The 19475-nt window shown below is 36.0% G+C and overlaps 1 protein-coding gene across 1 annotated transcript in view; it reads left to right on the forward strand.

Moving 5' to 3' along the window:
- The window catches only part of SDHAF3 (succinate dehydrogenase complex assembly factor 3), an 83009-nt gene extending 70029 nt beyond the window's left edge, over positions 1 to 12980 (forward strand). Inside the window, exon 2 of the mRNA XM_082662326.1 lies at positions 12751 to 12980. Coding sequence (XP_082518452.1) covers positions 12751 to 12954 — 204 coding nt within the window. The 3' untranslated portion in view covers positions 12955 to 12980. The remainder of the gene's footprint in view (positions 1 to 12750) is intronic.
- The last annotated feature ends 6495 nt before the right edge of the window (positions 12981 to 19475 follow it).

Here is a 19475-nt window from a genome sequence, read left to right on the forward strand (position 1 = left end):
GGAGCATCTTACTTCACCATGATGTTTTCAGTATCACTTATTACTGGTAATGTTAATCTTGATCATTTGGTTAATGTGGTGTCTTCTAGGTTTCTCCACTGTAAAGTTATTTTTTCTTTATTAGCTTTAAGACTGGGGTTGTTTGTTTTTGTAGCTTTTCATAGTCTGGATTCTGATGATTGAATTTCCATAGTGATATTTAACGTATTCTGTAAATTGGGTTAAATGTAGAGGATATTCAGTGCAGATAGATTTTCTGTGTTAAGTACTTCCATCAGGAGGCCCATAATATCTGGTTGTTTCTCTTTTTGAGTTATTCCTTTAGTTTTTTAAGTCCCAAGGCTGGTTTAAAAATATCTAATACAGTTCATTTTTATTCTTAAAAAAGTCTTTGCCTGCATTTTGCTAATACTTTGCTTTAGAGGTAATTTTATTAGATGGACAGTTTATTTTTATCTTTTAAGTTAAAGTTATGTTATAAAAGATTCTATCTACTTAGTTTATTTTTATCTTTTAAGTTAAAGTCATGTTATAAAAGATTCTACTTTGTTACCAGTAATTTAATGGTAATCAGTTGGATTCAGACTATAGACAAGTTTAATACATAAAGAATAAGAAAGTACAGTGAAGGCATAACTAGTCTCTTAAAATATTTCTAATTATTGTCACTGATAAGACTAGGTACTCTGGTAGTCTAGGTTCTCTGCCTTTTTAAAAACTCTAGTGAGAAAGAGAATTAGCAAGCCACACTTCAAGTTGTTAACATAGCATGAAGGGTAGTTTTTCCTGTTAAAAGCCTTTCCTAACATCGTATTTCTGTAGTTTACTGCTGTATTAGTTTCCTGGAGCTGCTGTAACAACTTAGCACAACTTGGTGACTTAAAACAACAGAATTTTATTCTCATACTGTTCTGGAGGCTCTGTGTCCTAATCAAGATGTTGGAGGTTCTCAGGGAGAAACCGTGCTTTGCTTCTCCTAGCTTCTGGTGGGTGAAGGCATTCCTTGACGTGTTGCCATGTCATTCCAGACTGTCTCCATCTTCACAACACCTTCTCCTCTGGTGTGTCTAATTTCTCTCAGTCTCTCCTTTATGAACATTTGTGATGGTATTTAGAGCCCACCAGGATAATCTCCTCAGCTCAAAGATTCGTAATTTAAATACATCTGCAAACCCTTTACCATATAAGGTAATACAGGTTTCAGGAATCAGGACTTGTTATCTTTGGAGGACATCATTCAACTCACTACACCTTCTCTCACCATACTCAAAGAGTCTTCCTTTGATGGCTTTCTGCTACCTGAGGAAGCACTGTGCATTCTTTTTGGTTCAAGAGATCAAATCATAGGAGGCTTCTAATTTGAGGAAAATTCTGAGATAGCTTTATTCTTAGAGGCTAGCATGACAAGCTTGAAACCAAAGGGTGCTGTAGCTCATATGAGATGTTTTTCTATTCTCTGTCTTTCTCCCTCTAGGGTGGTTTTCATGGTAGGGGATCTAGTCAGAAAATTAATATTTTATTGCTGCTTCTCCCTATATCTGGACACATACAAATTGTCTTAAAGTTGTTGGGTTGTTTGTTTGTTTTACATTTTTCTTGTATCCTGTCAATAGAGGAATGTTGAAAGTGCATGGGGCAGACTGGTAGGCAATAGAGGGTGACAGAAGGGGGGAAGTGTGTTCTTTTTCCCTGCTGTGACAGTCTTTACACTCAAAATATTCACTGATCATTCCCCTTAGATCTTTTTTTTTTTTTTTTTGGCATTTTATCAAACCAATATGGGCTTGAATTATCAGATTTTTAAAAATCGAGATATAATTGACATGTAGTTGGCCCTCTGTATCTGTGAGTTCCGCAATTACTAATACAGAGGGCCGACTGTACTACACCATTTTATGTAAGGGACTTGAGCATCCTTGGATTTTGGTATCCACAGGGGGTCCTGCAACCAATACCCTGTGGATACCAAGGGATGATTGTATAACATTGTATTAGTTTTAGGTCTACAACATAATGATTTAATGTATGTATATATTGTGAAATGACTACCAGAATAAGTTGGTTAACATCCATCACCACACATTTACATTTTTTCTAGTGACGAAAATTTTTATGATTTACTCTTTAACAACTTTCAAATATACAATACAGTATTGTTAACTGTGGTTACCATGTATACATTACATGCCAAGGACTTATTTATCTTATAACTGGAAGTTTGTACCTTTTGACTACCTTCACCCATTTCCTCCCTTCTCTGCCCAGCTCCCTCCCTCTAGTAACTACCAATTTGTTCTCTGAATCTGTGAGGTTTTTCTTTTAAGATTCCTCATATAAGTGAGATTATACTATATTTGTGTTTTTCTATCTGACTTATTTCACTTAGCACAATGCCCCCATGTTGCAAATAGCTTAATGATATTCCTTTGTGTGTGTGCGTGTATATATATCGTATTATATATGGTATTACATATATAAAATCACATATACCACATTTTCTTTATCCAGGAAGAGACTGTCCTTTCTCCATTGTATAGTTGTGGCTCTTTTGTCTTAAATTAGTTGACCACATATGCACGGATTTACTCCTGGGCTATTTCTGTTCCATTGATCTGTTTCTGTTTTTTATTGCAATACCATACTGTTTTGATTATTAAAGCTATGTAATATAGTTTGAAAGCAGGAAGTGTAATGCCTCTTGCTTTGTTCTTCTTTCTCAAGATTGCTTTGGCTATTTTGTGGTTCCATACAAATATTAGTATTGTTTACTGTAAAATGCCATTGGAATCTTGATAGGGGTTACGTTGGATACATAGATTGCCCTGGGTAGTATGGATTTTAACAATATTCTAGTCTGTGAGCATGGAGTATCTCTTCATTTGTGTCTTCTTCCATTTCTTTCATCCATGTCTTACAGTTTTCAGTATACAGGTCTTTCAGCTCCTTGGTTAAATTTATTCCTAAGTATTTTATTCTTTTTGATCCAGTTGTAAATGGGATTGTCTTAATTTTTCTAATAGTTTGTTACTAGTGTATAAAAATACAGCTAATTTTTGTATATGGATTTTGTATCCTGTAATTTTACCTAATTCTTGGAGTCTTTAAGGTTTTATATGTAAGTCGTTTACAAATAATGACAGCTTTACTACTTTATTTTATTTGGATGCCTTTTCTTTTTTTTTTCTTTTTGTTCTGATTGCTCTGGCTAGGACTTCTAGTAGTATGTTGAATAAAAGGGGCAATAGTGGACTTCCTTCTATCATTGCTGATCTTAGAGGACAAGCTTTCAGTTTTTCATCACTGAGTATGATATTAACTGTGGGCTTGTCATATATGGCCTTTATTATGTTGAGGCATGTTCCCTCTGTACCCAGTTGAGAGTTTTCGTAATTGAATTTGAATTTTGTCAAATGCTTTTTTGGCATCTATTCAGATGATCATATGATTTTTATCCTTAGTTTTGTTAATGTGGTGTATCACATTGTTTTGCTGATGTTGAACCATGTCATCCCAGGGATAAATCACATTTGATCATGGTGTATGAACCTTTTTGTGTATTGTTATATTGGGCTTGCTAATGTTTTGTTGAGAATTTTTGCATTCATGTTTATGAGGAATATTGGCCTGTAATTTTCTTTTCTTGTTTGTTTTGTCTAGTTTCAGTCTCAGAGTAATAGTGCTGGTCTTGTAAAATGAGTTTGGAAGTATTCTCTTCTCTTCTGTCTTTTGGAAGGGTTTGAAAGGGATTGGTATTAATTCTTAAAATGTTTGGTTGAATTTATCAGTAAATCCATTTGGACTTACGTTTTTTGGGAGGTTTGTGATTACTGATTCAATCACCTTGTTTCTAATTGGTCTGTTCAGATTTTCTATTTGTTCATGATTCAGTCTTATTTAGTATGTTTTATGTTTCTAGCAGTTTATCCATTTCTTGTAGGTTGTCTGAATTGTTAATGGATAATTGTTCATTGTAGTCTCTGATGATCCTTTCCATTTCTGTGGGAACAGTTGTATTGTTCTCTTTCATGTCTAATATCATTTGAGTCTTTTTTCCTTAGTGAATCTAGCTAAAGGTATGTGTACTTGGTTTATCTTTTCAAAAAATCAGCTTAGTTTCATTGAACTTTTGTATTGTCCTTTCTTGTCTTTATTTTATTTATTTCTGCTCTGATCTTTGTTATTTTCTTCCTTCTACTAACTTTAGGCTTAGGTTTTTCTTTTTCTTGTTCCTTCAGGTATATAGTTAGGTTTTTTATTGAGGTGTTTCTTTTTTCTTAATGTAGTCATTTATCACTATGAACTTCCCTCTTAGAACTGCTTTTGCTGCATCCTATACGTTTTGGTGTGTTGTATTTCCATTTTTGTTTGTCTTAAGATATTTTTTGATTTCTCTTTTGATTTCTTCTTTGACCCATTGGTTGTTCAATTTCATGGTATTTAATCACCACATATTTATGAATTTTCCAGTTTTCTTTCTGGAATTGATTTCTAGTGTAGTAATACCATTGTGGTTGGAAGAGATGCTTGATGTGATTTCGGTCTTCTTAATCTGTGTCCTAACATAAGGTCTATCCTGCAGAATGTGTCATGTGTGCTTAAGAAGAATGTGTACTATGCTGCTTTTGAATGAAATGTTCTGTAAATGTTTGTTAAAGTGCATGTTACACGAGATGGACTTGAATGTTTTCTTACTGATTTTCTGTCTGGATTATTTGTACATTGATGAAAGTATGGTATTAAAGCCCCCTACTATTATTGTAGTTCCTGTCTCTCTCGTTAGATCTGTTAATATTTGCTGCATACATATTAAAAATGTCATTCTTTTTTGGATAGACCCCCTTTTCATTATACAGTGACCTTCCTTGTATCTCTTTTTGTCTTTGTCTTAGTCTGTTTTATCTGATGTAAGTATAGCTACCCCAGCTTTCTTTTGGTTTCCACTTGCATGGAATATCTTTTTCCATGTGTCTGTTTGTGTCCTTAAAGCTGAATTGAGTCTCTTGTAGGCAGCATATAGTTATGTCTGTTTTTTTAATCCATTCAGCTACTCTGTGTCTTTCGATTGAATAATTTAGTTCATGACATTTAAAATAACTGTTGATAGATACGGACTTACTATTGACAGAGAAGCAAAAGCTGAAAGAGTTCATCACTATTAGACCAGCCTTACAAGCTTCTTTCGTAGAGATACTGACAACCTGTGGCAGGGTAATGGGAGCATGCCAGGATGGTGCCCACCTATTTGCAGATCCTCAGTGCTGGGTTGGGGTTTATGGGGAGATTGTGTCTCAGCCTCTGTTACCTTTTTCAGTGTGGATTTTTTTTTTATTTACCCAATATGTAAGAGTCGTGCAGCTAGTTTCTGGATTTTTTTCAGAGGAAAATTGTTCTATGTATAGCTGTAGATTTGGTATGTTTGTGGGAAGAGAAGAGTTCAGGAGCCTTCTTTGTTGTCATCTTGAACTGGGACCTCCTCCTCACACTTCTGTGTGAAATGCATTTCTAGTTTTCTCAAGAAACATAAGAATTTAAGATAAGCATTAGATTGTTACCTTAATTATTATAAATTATACCCCAGTGAAATGTTCTAGAATTTTGTATACTTAAATTTTTAAGTGTAAAATTATGAAAATTTCCAAAATATAGGAAGAAGAAAATTGTATAAAGTACATTCATATATCCACCACCCAGATTTAACACATACTGACATTTTACAGTATTTGCTTAAATCAGTCTTTTAAAAAGCAAATAGAATACTAAAAGTACAGCTAAAACTTTACCCCAGTCTTTGCCTCGAAAAACAAGGAAGGGGGAAATCAGTATCCTGACATTGGTGTCTGTTGTTTCCACGCTTGTTTTCATACATTTTGAACATATGTATATAACTCTAAAGAATATATATTTTCTATACATATGGTCATACTATGTAAGTTTCTTTTAGGATTTTTACTTTATGGGTCCTTTTCAACAATCTGACTACCTGTATGCCTAGGTGTGGCTTCATTTTGTATTTATCTTGCTTGGAGCTTGCTAATCTTTTTGAACCTGTACATTTATTTTTCAAAAAGAATTTTTGCCTCATTGTCTTCTGGGATTCCATTTAAACACAGTTTTGACATTGTCCCACAGATAACTGATCTTAAGTTCATTTTTTTAAACATCTTTATTAAAGTATAATTGCTTTACAGTGGTATGTTAGTTTCTGTTTTATAACAAAGTGAATCAGCTATACATATACATATGTCCACATATCTCTTCCCTCTGGCATCTCCCTCCCTCCCACCCTCCCTATCCCACCCCTCTAGGTGGTCACAAAGCACTGAGCTGATCTCCATATGCTATGCAGCTGCTTCCCACTAGCTATCTATTTTACGTTTGGTAGTGTATATATGTCCATGCCACTCTCACTTTCTCCCAGCTTACCCTTCCCCCTCCCAATATCCTCAAGTCCATTCTCTAGTAGGTCTGCATCTTTATTCCTGTCTTGCCCCTAGGTTCTTCTGACCATTTTTTTTTCTTTTTTTAGATTCCATATATATGTGTTAGCATACAGTATTTGTTTTTCTCTTTCTGACTTACTTCACTCTTCACACTAGGTCCATCCACCTCACTACAAATAACTCAATTTCGTTTATTTTTATGGCTGAGTAATATTCCATTGTATATATGTGCCATATCTTCTTTATCCATTCATCTGTTGATGGACACTTAGGTTGCTTCCATGTCCTGGCTATTGTAAATAGAGCTGCAATGAACATTGTGGAACATGACGCTTTGAATTATGGTTTTCTCAAGGTATATGCCCTATAGTGGGATTGCTGGGTCATATGGTAGTTCTATTTTTAGTTTTTTAAGGAACCTCCATACTGTTCTCAATAGTGGCTGTATCAATTTACATTCCCATCAACAGTGCAAGAGTGTTCCCTTTTCTCCACACCCTCTCCAGCATTTATTGTTTGTAGATTTTTTGATGATGGCCATTCTGACCAGTGTGAGGTGATATCTTATTATAGTTTTGATTTGCATTTCTCTAATGATCAGTGATGTTGAGTATCCTTTCATGTGTTTGTTGGCAATCTGTATATCTTCTTTAGAGAAATGTCTATTTAGGTCTTCTGCCCATTTTTGGATTGGGTTGTTTTTTTGTTATTGAGCTGCATGAGTTGCTTGTATGTTTTGGAGATTAATCCTTTGTCAGTTGCTTCACTTGCAAATACTTTCTCCCATTCTGAGGGTTGTCTTTTGGTCTTGTTTATGGTTTCCTTTGCTGTGCAAAAGCTTTGAAGTTTCATTAGGTCCCATTTGTTTATTTTTGTTTTTATTTCTGTTTCTCTAGGAGGTGGGTGAAAAAGGATCTTGCTGTGATTTATGTCATAGAGTGTTCTGCCTAAGAGTTTGATGGTGTCTGCCCTTACATTTTGGTCTTTAATCCATTTTGAGTTTATTTTTGTGTATGGTTTTAGGGAGTGTTCTAATTTCCTTCTTTTACATGTAGCTGTCCAGTTTTCCCAGCACCACTTATTGAAGAGGCTTTCTTTTCTCCATTGTATATTCTTGCCTTCTTTATCAAAGATAAGGTGACGATATGTGTGTGGGTTTATCTCTGGGCTTTCTCTCCTGTTCCATTGATCTATATTTCTATTTTTGTGCCAGTACCATACTGTCTTGATTACCATATCACTGATGAACATAGATGCAAAAATCCTCAACAAAATACTAGCGAACAGAATCCAACAGCACATTAAAAGGATCATACACCATGATCAAGTGGGGTTTATCCCAGGAATGCAAGGATTCTTCCATATATGCAAATCAATCAACGTGATACACCATCTTAACAAATTGAAGGAGAAAAACCATATGATCATATCAATAGATGCAGCAAAAGTTTTCCACAAAATTCAACCCTCATTTATGATAAAAACCCTGCAGAAAGTAGGCACAGAGGGAACTTTCCTCAACATAATAAAGGCCATATATGACAAACCCACAGCCAACATCATCCTTAATGGTGAAAAACTGAAACCATTTCCACTAAGGTCAGGAAGAAGACAAGGTTGCCCACTCTCACCACTATTATTTAACATAGTTTTGGAAGTTTTAGCTACAGCAATCAGAGAAGAAAAAGAAATAAAAGGAAACCAAATCAGAAAAGAAGAAGTAAAGCTGTCACTGTTGGCAGATGACATGATACTATACATAGAGAATCCTAAAGATGCTACCAGAAAACTACTAGAGCTAATCAATGAATATGGTAAAGTAGCAGGATACAAAATTAATGCACAGAAATCTCTTGCATCCCTATACACTAATGATGAAAAATCTGAAAGAGAAATTAAGGAAACACTCCCATTTACCATTGCAACAAAAAGAATAAAATATCTAGGAATAAACCTACCTAAGGAGACAAAAGATCTGTATGCAGAAAATTTTAAGACACTGATGAAAGAAATTAAAGATGATACAAATAGATGGAGAGATATACCATGTTCCTGGAAGAATCAACATTGTGAAAATGACTATACTACCCAAAGCAATCTACAGATTCAGTGCAATCCCTTTCAAACTACCACTGGCATTTTTCACAGAACTAGAACAAAAAAATCACACAATTCGTATGTAAACATAAAAGACCCCGAATAGCCAAAGCAATCTTGAGAAAGAAAAATGGAGCTGGAGGAATCAGGCTCCCTGACTTCAGAATCAGGCTCCCTTCCTTCCCTTCAAAGCTACTGTAATCAAGACAGTATGGTACTGGCAGAAAAACAGGAATATAGATTAAGTTCATTCTTTAATAGTTTTTCACTTTCAGGTTGGATAATTTCTACTGACATACTTTCAAGTTCATTGAATCTTTCTTTTCTCATCTCTAGTATGCTGTTAAACCCAGTCAATGAGGATTTTTAAATTTCAGATAACTGTATTTTAGAGTTCTAGAGTTTTCTTTTGGTTCTTACAGTTTCTTATTTTCTGCTGAGATTTCTCATCTATGCATTTATTATGACATTTTCTTTTATGTATTTGAACATAAATAATAGCTGCTTCAGAATCCTTTGCTGCTAGTTTTAATGTCTGAACCATTTCAGGCATTGCCTTTTCTCTTGATTATGGGTCACATTTTCTGTTTCTTCATGATTCTTGTAATTTTGGATTTTTTTCTGGACACTGTGAATGATAGATACATTGTAGAGACATTATTCCACTGTGTTCTTCCAAAGTGTATTGATTTTTGTTTTATCAAGCAGTTAACTTGGCAGAACTCATATTCCAAACTCTGTGTCCCCCTTGACAAAAAGTGTCTATTTAGTTCTTTTTGCCTTAGCTGGGCTTTAGTCTGTCATGAGCATGCTTAGTTAAGGGGTTAGCCAGAGATTTTGGCAGAGTTTATTTGCAGAATTTGGGGTTCCCCTTCTGTAGTTCTTTTTCTGAGATTTCCCTTTCTTACTTTCCAGCTGCTGCTGTTCTCCCACACTGTGCTCTGAGTCCTCAGTAACCTTGCAGCACCAACTGGCATCTTCCCTCGGAAAAAATGCCATAAGAGCGGCAGTCTAACCCTGTGTTCCCTGCCATTCACCATTCTGTTAGCTCCTTTCTACTTTCTGATTTGGTTGCTCTCCAGTGTCTTGGGATTGTTGTTTGATTATATTTTGTGTAGACTTTATGTTATCTGCAGGAGGGTTGGTTTGATAGAAGGTACTGCACTATTAATGGGAGTAGAACTCCTTGCATAGCTTTTTTTTTAATGTGGTAAAAATACATATAACATAAAATTTACCACTTTAGCCTTTTTTTTCTTTTTCTTTTTTTTTTTTTTGCAGTACGCGTGCCTCTCACTGTTGTGGCCTCTCCCGTTGCGGAGCACAGGCTCCGGACGCGCAGGCTCAGCAGCCATGGCTCACGGGCCTAGCTGCTCCGTGGCGTGTGGGATCTTCCCAGACCGGGGCACAAACCCGTGTCCCCTGCATTGGCAGGAGGACTCTCAACCACTGCGCCACCAGGGAAGCCCCACTTTAGCCATTTTTAAGTGTACCACTTAGGGGCATTGATTGCATTTACAGTCTTGTTCATTGGTTACCACTGTTTATACCCAAAACATTTTCTTACCCAAACAAACTCTGTGCCCCAAAAGCAGTACATCCCCACTCCCTCTCCCCCAGCCCCTGGTGTCCTCTATTACACTTCTGTCTCTATAAGTTTGCCTGTTCTACATATTTCACATGAGTGGAATCCTGCAATATTTGTTTTTTTGTGTCTGGCTTATTTCAGTTTTAGCATAATGTTTTCAAGTTTCATCTGTGTTGTAGAATGTATCAGAATTCTTTTTAAGTGTGAATAATATTCCATTGTATGTTCACACCACATTTTATTTATCTATTCATCTGTTGATGGATATGTTTCCACATATTTGCTGTTGTGAATAATGAATGCTGTTATGAACATGGATGTACAAGTATCTGTTTGAGTTCCTACTTTGATTTATTTGGGGTATATACCTGTAAGTGGAGTTGCTGGATCAGACGGTAATTCTTTAACTTCTTGAGGAACTGCCAAACTGTTTTCCACAGTGGCTATACCATTTTATATTCCCACTAGCAATGTACAAGTTTCCAGTTTCTAAAAATTCTCACCCATATGTGTTATTTTCCTTTTATTTATTGTCTATTATTATAGTCATCCTAGTGGGTATTAAGTGGTATCTCATTGTGATTTGGATTTTCATTTCTCTAATGACTAATTATGTTGAGTATCTTTTCATGTCCTTGTTGATGGTTTATATATCTTTGGAGAAATGTCTACTCAAGTCTTTTGCCCATTTTTTGAGTTGTCTTTTTATTGTCTTGACATATTCTGGTTATTAAATGCTTATCAGACATAGTTTGCAAATATTTTTTCCCATTCTGCAGTTTCTTTTCACTCTGAGTGTCTTCCGATGCACAAAAGTTTTTGATTTTGATGAAATCCAATTTATCTAGTTTTTCTTTTGTTGCTTATGCCTTTGGTGTCATATCTTAGACTTGTTGCCAAATCCAAAGTCATGAAAATTTACCCCTGTTTTCTTCCAGGAGTTTTATGGTTTTAGCTCTTATGTTTGTTTTTCATCCATTTTGTGTTAATTTCTGTATATGGTGGGAGGTAGGGATGCAACTTTACTCTTTTGCATGTGGAAATCCAATTTTCCCAGCAGTATCTGTTGAAGAGATATTCTTTCCATTGATGGACTTGACACCATTGTCAAAAGTCAGTTGGCCATATATGTAAGGGTTTATTTCTGGATGCTCAGTTCTATTCCATTATTCTCTATATATCTATCCTAAAGCCAGTAAGTTTTGAAATTGGGAACTGTGTATGCTCCAACTTTGTTTCTTTTTCAAGATTGTTTTGGCTCTTCAAGGCCTCTCACATTTTCATATGAATTTGAGTATTGGTTTTTCTACTTCTACAAATGTATAAATTTTTTTAACTTGCTTTTTGGATTCTGATTATTTTAGAGATTTATTCATGTTAATACAGACATATAATTACTTAATGGATTATAAAGAAGTGTCTAAACACTTTATTAATAAACAATGTTTTGCTTTTATAAGGAATGCCACAATGAACATTCTTTGAATGCCTCTTGTCCACATGTTGTAAAGTGTCTTTAGGACAGTAGTTCACAACCTGGGCAGTTTTGCTTGCAAGGAAACATTTGGCAGTCTTTGGAGACATTTTTGATTATCAAGACTAAGAGGAGGGGTGCTGCAGGCATCTAGTGGGTAGAGACCAGGGACACTATTAAGCATCCTACAATGCAAAAACAGATTCCCACCCACCCTATTACAAAGTATTATCCAAATTATACACTTTGTTAATAGTACTGAGGTTGAGAAACTATGCTCTGGGGCATATACTTAGAAGGGGAATTTATAAAGCCCTAGGGTATGTGCAGTTTTTTAGTATTATATGAAATGGGTTTCTGTAAAATGTGACGAAGATATTATTTCCAATTCAAATAAAGGTTTGGAATATCTGAAATTAAAGTTTCTTTGGTGATGCTGGTATCTAACAGTTATAAGCAATTTAATTATCTTAAACCAGATACAATAGCAGCATTATCCAGAGTTAACTAATTTGTTACTTACCCAGAGGGTGCACATAATTTAACTTCATGAACTGAAATACAGCAGTACTTCCTGCCTGATTAAAAGAATGAGAGAAAAATTAGTGTGAAAAATGTAGAATTTTTTTCTGGCAAAGATGGTTGTTAAATATTGAAAGCTTAAAGGTTTGAAAATTTTTTCTAAGTGTGATTTAAATTCGTTTTTAAACTGAAGACAGGGGAATGAACCTAAAGAATTTTGAGACCCACTTTTAAGCCTATAAGACCCATGACTCCCCCTTTGAAAATCTGATGAAAGTTATGGCCCCAGAACTACGTGCATGTTTGTGTACATACAATTTTGTGTATGATTTTTGGGTGGTTTATGCATGCTCCTGAAGCCCATTCAAGGACCACTCCTACCTGCCTTGAACCTTCTAGATTTCCAGATTCAGGACTTTGGTAATAAAACTCTTAAAATGCTAAAAATAAGATATATGTATTTGAAACTATCACTGAATAGTAAAGACACAGCTCTATATTGTTCGTGTCTTATTTGCCAAATGCACAAGACTCAGTGATAGGATTCTTTAAGTTCTTCAACATTAAATGAATGAATACAGATCTGATTTTAATATCTATAACCTTCAATTTTTTTTTCTTTTTACTAGGCATATGCAGCGGTGCTATGGCAACAAGCTAATGAAAACAGACGCAATTCAACTGAAAAAGCATGTTTTGGAATCTCCCTACCAGAAGAAAGACTTAATGACTTTCGTGATGAACAAATTGGACAGTTGCAGGAGCTGATGCAAGAAGCCACTAAACCCAATAGGCAGTTTAGTATTACTGAGTCCAGGAAACCAAAATTTTAGTCTATACAATAAAGTTTAACAAAGCATTTCAGATTCAGAGCCCCTTATTTTAACTGTCATTGGTTTTAAAAATTTATTTCTTAAGCTTTTAGGCTTTGAGAATGCCTGGTGTTAATGAAATATTCTTTTATCTGGGGATGAATGCTCTTTGTAATATACAGATCAGGATCATAAGTGGATGAAACTTTACATTATTGAAGTAACAGCACTTGCTGGATAGGATTTGTTTTTTGGATTGAACAAGAAAGAATGGCTCTAAAATGGACAAGCTTGTGAAATTTTGCCAAAAATTTTTTTATGTATAAATTCGTTTTAATGCTATTCTTGTTCAACCATTAGCTTCATGGCTTTAGCTTTATATTTATTATGATAATGATTGATTGATAGATGTAGAATTCTGAGGTTATTATTTAATTTCCATTTGCATGGAATATCTTTTTCCATCCCCTCACTTTCAATCTGTAAGTGTCCCTGGATCTGAAGGTGGGTCTCTTGTAGACAGCATATATAAGGGTCTTGTTTTCATATCCAGCCAGTCTGTGTCTTTTGGTTGGAGCATTTAATCCATTTACATTTAAGGAAATTATTGATATGCATGTTCTTACTGCCATTTTATTAATTGTTTTGGATTTGTTTTTGTAGGTCTTTTTTCTTTTCCTCATTTTATTTATTTATTTATTGGCTGTGTTGGGTCTTTGTTGCTGTGTGTGGGCTTTCTCTAGTTGCAGTGACTGGGGGCTACCCTTCGTTGCAGTGCATGGGCTTCTCATTGCAGTGACTTCTCTTGTTGCAGAGCACGGGCTCTAGGCTTCAGTAGTTGTGCCTTGCAGGCTCTACAGCACAGGCTCAGTAGTTGTGGCACATGGGCTCAGTTGCTCTGTGGCATGTCCCAGACTAGGGATCAAATCTGTGTGACCCCTGCTTTGGCAGGCAGATTCTTAACCACTTTGCCACCAGGGAAGGCCCTTTTTTTTCCCCCCTTCCTCTGTTGTGCTCTTCTCTAGTGTTGTGTTTGGATTGCTTTTTCTTTTTTGTGTGCATCGTAGTTTTGGTTTGCGGTTACCATGCGGTTTTGATTTAGTAGTCTATATATATATATATATATATATATATATATATACACAAGATTGTTTTAAGTTGCTGGTCTCAATTTCAAATGCATTTCCAATATCCTGCATTAGTAACTCTCTTCATGATTGCTGGTTTTGATATATTTGTGTGTGGATGATTTCCTGCCTTTACTGTATGTTTGCCTTTACTGGTGAGCTTTCCCATTCAGAATTTTTTTGTTTCTACTTGCAGCCTTTTCTTTTCAATCTGGAGAAGTTCCTTTAGCATTTGTTGTGAAGCTAGTTTGGTGGTGCTGAATTCTCTTAGCTTTTGCTTGTCTGTAAAGCTTTTGATTTCTCGATCCAATCTGAATGAGAGTTTTGCTGGCTATTCTTGATTGTAGGTTTTTTCCTTTCATCACTTTAATTATATCATGCCACTCCCTCTGGCCTGCAGAGTTTCTGCTGAAAAATCAGCTGATTGTGATTTTGGAGTTTTTGCGTGAGGAGGTGAGCTCAAGTCCAGCAAGGTTATTATTTAAATACATTGTTATCCTGAAAATTTCATCACTTCTGCTTTAATAATACATATGATTATTCTTTTAAATGTCCCTTTTCCCTGAGTCATTGTTTATTTACAATGAAAGGTTAAAAAGAAGCTTTAGGATTCAGTATTATACATATTACCATTTGTCTACTAGATTTTACAATGTTTAATACATTTCTCTGGTGTTTGTTAATAACAGATGACCCCTTAATTTGTAGTTACTTTGAGAATCTCATTTATGGCCTAATTCATGGGGAGATAAAAACACTTTCATTATTTTTTTCTTACACTTAAGTCAATTTATACACTGAAAAGAAAAAAAGCATTTTAGAATGTGACTGGGATTATGAATTAAAAAAAATATTGTACACTAAAACAACTTGCATATATAATTATGTAGGTGTACTTTGATTTTTTTAACATCTATATTGGAGTATAATTGCTTTACAATGATGTTAGTTTCTGCTTTATAACAAAGTGAATCAGTTATACATATACATATGTTCCCATATCTCTTCCCTCTTGCATCTCCCTCCCTCCCACCCTCCCTATCCCACCCCTGTAGGTGGTCACAAAGCACCTAGCTGATCTCCTTGTGCTATGCGGCTGCTTCCCACTAGCTATCTATTTTACGTTTGGTAGTGTATATATGTCCATGCCACTCTCTCACTTTGTCCCAGCTTACCCTTCCCCGTATCCTCAAGTTCATTCTCTAGTAGGTCTGTGTCTTTATTCCCATCTTACCTCTAGGTTCTTCATGACCTGTACTCTGAGATTCTTAATCATTTTTCAGATGCAATTGTGTTTATGTCAGCTTTTCAAAAAATTAATTCATATTTGCTCTGTTTTTCTGTCTTGTGCTTTCTCTGTGTATGGCTGCTGGGTCCCTCAGTCCTTTCTTCTATTCCTCTCTGATCAGTCTATAGACTGATCAGTGAGTCTTTTCCCATACGTCAATCAGTAATTAGTCTTTACATTATAACAGGCTCCAGGAATAAAACAATGAATAAGATAAAGCTCTTGCCCTGAAGTTAGTCTTACCAGTGCATTCAGGAACCCTGTTTCAGCATGAACGAATACGTTACGTCCTCAAACTCTTTATAGTACTATCTTTTTCATCTTCTTGGTTAATAGAAACCTAACACCTGCGAGGACACTGCTTCTTTGTGTCTTGTGATGTGGGAGTTGGGGATCCTTTAGAACTCACTGGAACATAGAACCCCCATTACTATGTGACCCTTACTAAGAAATCTTTCATTTGTAGTATTTTCTTTTTGGTTATACATTTTCTTGTTCTTTGGTACCTGGCTCATACCTCTTCATCTCATGTCTTGCCATCATTTTGGTGACATTAGTACTAATCTATGTGGTTGACTTACCTAGTAGCCAGATGGTTCTTTGATGGTTCATTATTCACTTTCACTAATCCAACCACCCATTTTCTTGGCTACACTTAAACCTGCTTTATTCAAAACTGAATAAAGCTCCAATTCTGAAATTATGAATTACTACATTCCGTGCTTTTGTCATTGCATCTTAATATGATGAGTTTTTTACTCCTGCACCTGGGCATTCTTTCAACAAATACCAAAGAACCTTAATATGCCAGGCATCATTTTAGAGACTAGGATACAGCAGTTATCAAAGACAAAATGTCTATCCCTATGGAATTTACATTCTAAAAGAGGGAAACAAAATACATAAATAAAATAGGTAGGGTGGTTAGAACTATGAAGAAGTAAAGCAAGGATAGGGGATAGAGCTGTGGTTCCCAAAATATGAACTGAGATGCCCCAGGGCACCACAGAGAACCACAGCGGTGCTGCAGGATATTTCAAATTTTTCAGGAAATCACAGCCATATTTTCTGGACACCACACAGTTACTAGTTTGAGGTATTTCAGTTTCACTGTTGTATTGCAACATTCTTTTGGATGACATATCTTTGTAAACCTGGGCTTTAGCAATTGCTGTGAGAAAAGCAAATACCACACAAAAATTAGTGACAGAAAATTTCCAGTATGATTACAGTGTTTGAGAAGCTGTGTAGTGTCCAGTAGGTGCTAAATTGTTTGTTAGTACTTAAATACCTACTGAGTTGTTTGAACTATGTAGTAAAACTGTTGTGGGGTTTTGTTTTGTTTTGTTTGCTGTAGGTGTGCTGTGTAAATACTGAGACACTAAGAGTGTGGAAACTGATGAAATCAGCAGCATGTCAGAGAGTGGTCTGTAACTGTGAACTCATTAGTCTTTTGACCACTCCGTTTGTTCAGTATCATTCCTTTACTGCCTTCATTTCCATCCCAATCTCCCCTAGTTTCTGTGATCTTTCACTTCATCCAGCCATTTAGCGATACCCTCAATGTCACTGTCTCCTTTCCTTTTACCTCATCTGCTGCTCTCACCAAGGTAACCACTCACTCGCCAAAATTAATAGGGTATTAATCAGTATAAGATGGATATGTTAGGGACTTCCCTGGTGGTGCAGTGGTTAAGAATCCGCCTGCCAATGCAGGGGACACGGGTTCGAGCCCTGGTCCAGGAAGGTCCCACATGCTGCAGAGCAACTAAACCCGTGTGTCACAAATACTGAGCCTGCGCTCCAGAGCCCACAAGCCACAACTACTGAGCCTGCGCGCCACAACTAGAGAAAGCCTGCATGCAGCAAAGAAGACCCACTGCAGCCAAAAATAAATAAAAAATTTTAAAAAAAAAGATTGATATGTTATCCTGTGAGGCTTGATAGTATTATTTACTCTCTCCTGCTTTTAACTCACTCCTGCTTGGTTTGTATACTGCCTAACTCTCCTTTAGGTTATTTTTTTTCTCGTTTTTAAAAAAGTGATGATGTTCTGTGGGATTTCGTCTTTAGGACTCCTACTTTACATATCCATTGCTTCAGATATTAGCTATACTCTTAAATCTATAACACCAACCTAAATCTCATTTCTTCAGATTTGTGTTTAAAATTCTGTTCGTCATTTTCCAACTCATATTTAAAATTACTTTTCTTCCCTCCTCAGGGAATGAATGATACTAACATATACTCAGTCCAGAATTCTGTAATTTAGCCTAGATTTTCACAATTTTCCTGGAGGCCTCCCTCTCATTATTCCATTCTGACAACTCCATGTGGTGGACTGCAAAATAGCCATAGTTCTCTATCGCTCCTAGTACCCATGCCCATTGCAGTGTGACTTTGCAGTTCCTCCCGTCAGGAATTCCATCATTAGAATTCCACAAACCTGGAACTGGCCTTGTTTCTTGATTTGCTAAAAAGAATGTGGGTAATGACAGTATGCCAACTCAGGCTCTAGGCCTCAGAGCCTTGTACACTTCCACCTACACTACTGGAAACCTACCTGGCTACCATGTGAACAAACTTGGTCTTGTGGAGAACGTGGAGCAGCGGTGAAGCCATCCTAGACCAGCCAGCTCTCAGCCAACTGCAGTTACATGAATAAGCCCAGCCAGGCCCAGAAGGACTGCCCGGCTGATCCCAGCCCAAATTGCCAATTGTAAGTTAAATAAATGGTAGTCCTTTTAAGTCACTATATGTTTTATAAATGGTAGTCCTTTTAAGTCACTATATGTTTTGTGGTGGTTTGTGATATAGTTAAAACTGATACACTCTACTGCTTTACTATTTCAGAATCATGACCTTTTCTCTACCTAGTCTGATATTTCAGACTTAGAATTTTTTTCTTTTTCTGTAGTAAGTTATATATGGCTTCCTTGTCTTTGGCTTACTCCTTTATATATTATTCTCCATTTGGCTGTAAACATCGCCTTATTGACATGCAAATCTGATCTAGAGCTGGTTCAGTTATCAACTTACCCTTGGTGGTGGTGGTTGAGGGGGATCTAGTACAGTTTGTAGAAACTGGCAGTGTGTATTGAGAACTTTAAAAATTATCATACCTCTTGGACCCATTAACTCTATTTCTAGAATTCTGTCCTAAGGGGGGAAAAATTAGAAATGTGGACAAAGTTTTTGATATAAACATATTAGAATTGGTGTTTAAAAGAGTCAAAATTTGAGAACAAAACTTCCTCAAACATCAGAAAGTTTAAGTGAGTTGTGATAACATGTACAGTCAAACAATTTAAATTTAGATTTACAAAGGGTTTTTAAGGACATGGGAAATTACTTGATATTGATAAGCACGAAAAGGATGCTACGAAATAGACAACATTTCACAAAGACGTTAGATTTCCTTTTCAGTAATGTGGCAGACTTCGTTAACCTGAGCATTTCTCCTCATGAAAATGAAAACTTTTAGGTAGAATATAAAAGCATTTTTGAGAAGCATGTAGAGTTGGCAGTGTTCTAAGAGATTAAGTAACAAGGCCAATATCTAAGTGAAACTGCTGAAGCCTCTTTGGCTCCAAGCGTGCATTTCAGCTTTGGTTTTGATAGTCCTTTGGAACAGTAGGCAGAGGACAAAGCATACAGGCCTCCAGAGGTGGAGAAAACCAGCCGCTAAGGACTGCACCATCAGGGTAAGAGTGAGCCGGAAGCAAACCTGCTCCAGTGTTTGTGCAAAGTGAAGTAACCCCAAATTCAAGTTATCTGGGTGCTAAAACAGACAAAACTTGAGCTATGAATTTAGGGGCCCCAGAATGAATGCCTGGCAGATGTAAACAAATCTTTGGAGGATACTAGACAGTTTTCCTAGGAAATGAATGCCTTAAGTTTAAATAAAGTCCGTAAGGAAGGCTAGCATCATGAATGAAAGGCAGCAAAGATACAAGAAAATAACTTTGGAATTAGCACATGTATAAGATAAAACATCTATGTTTATATGTTTAAAAAATAAAAAGTTTTAAAATATCTACAGGAAACAAGGCATTATAAAAACTGACCTAGCATATTTAAAAAAGAACCAAATAGAAATTCTGGGAATGGAAAATAGACGAATTAAA

The sequence above is a fragment of the Grampus griseus genome (genome assembly GCF_964374135.1).
Source record: "Grampus griseus genome assembly, chromosome: 9".
In the NCBI taxonomy this organism is placed as follows: Eukaryota; Metazoa; Chordata; class Mammalia; order Artiodactyla; family Delphinidae; genus Grampus; species Grampus griseus.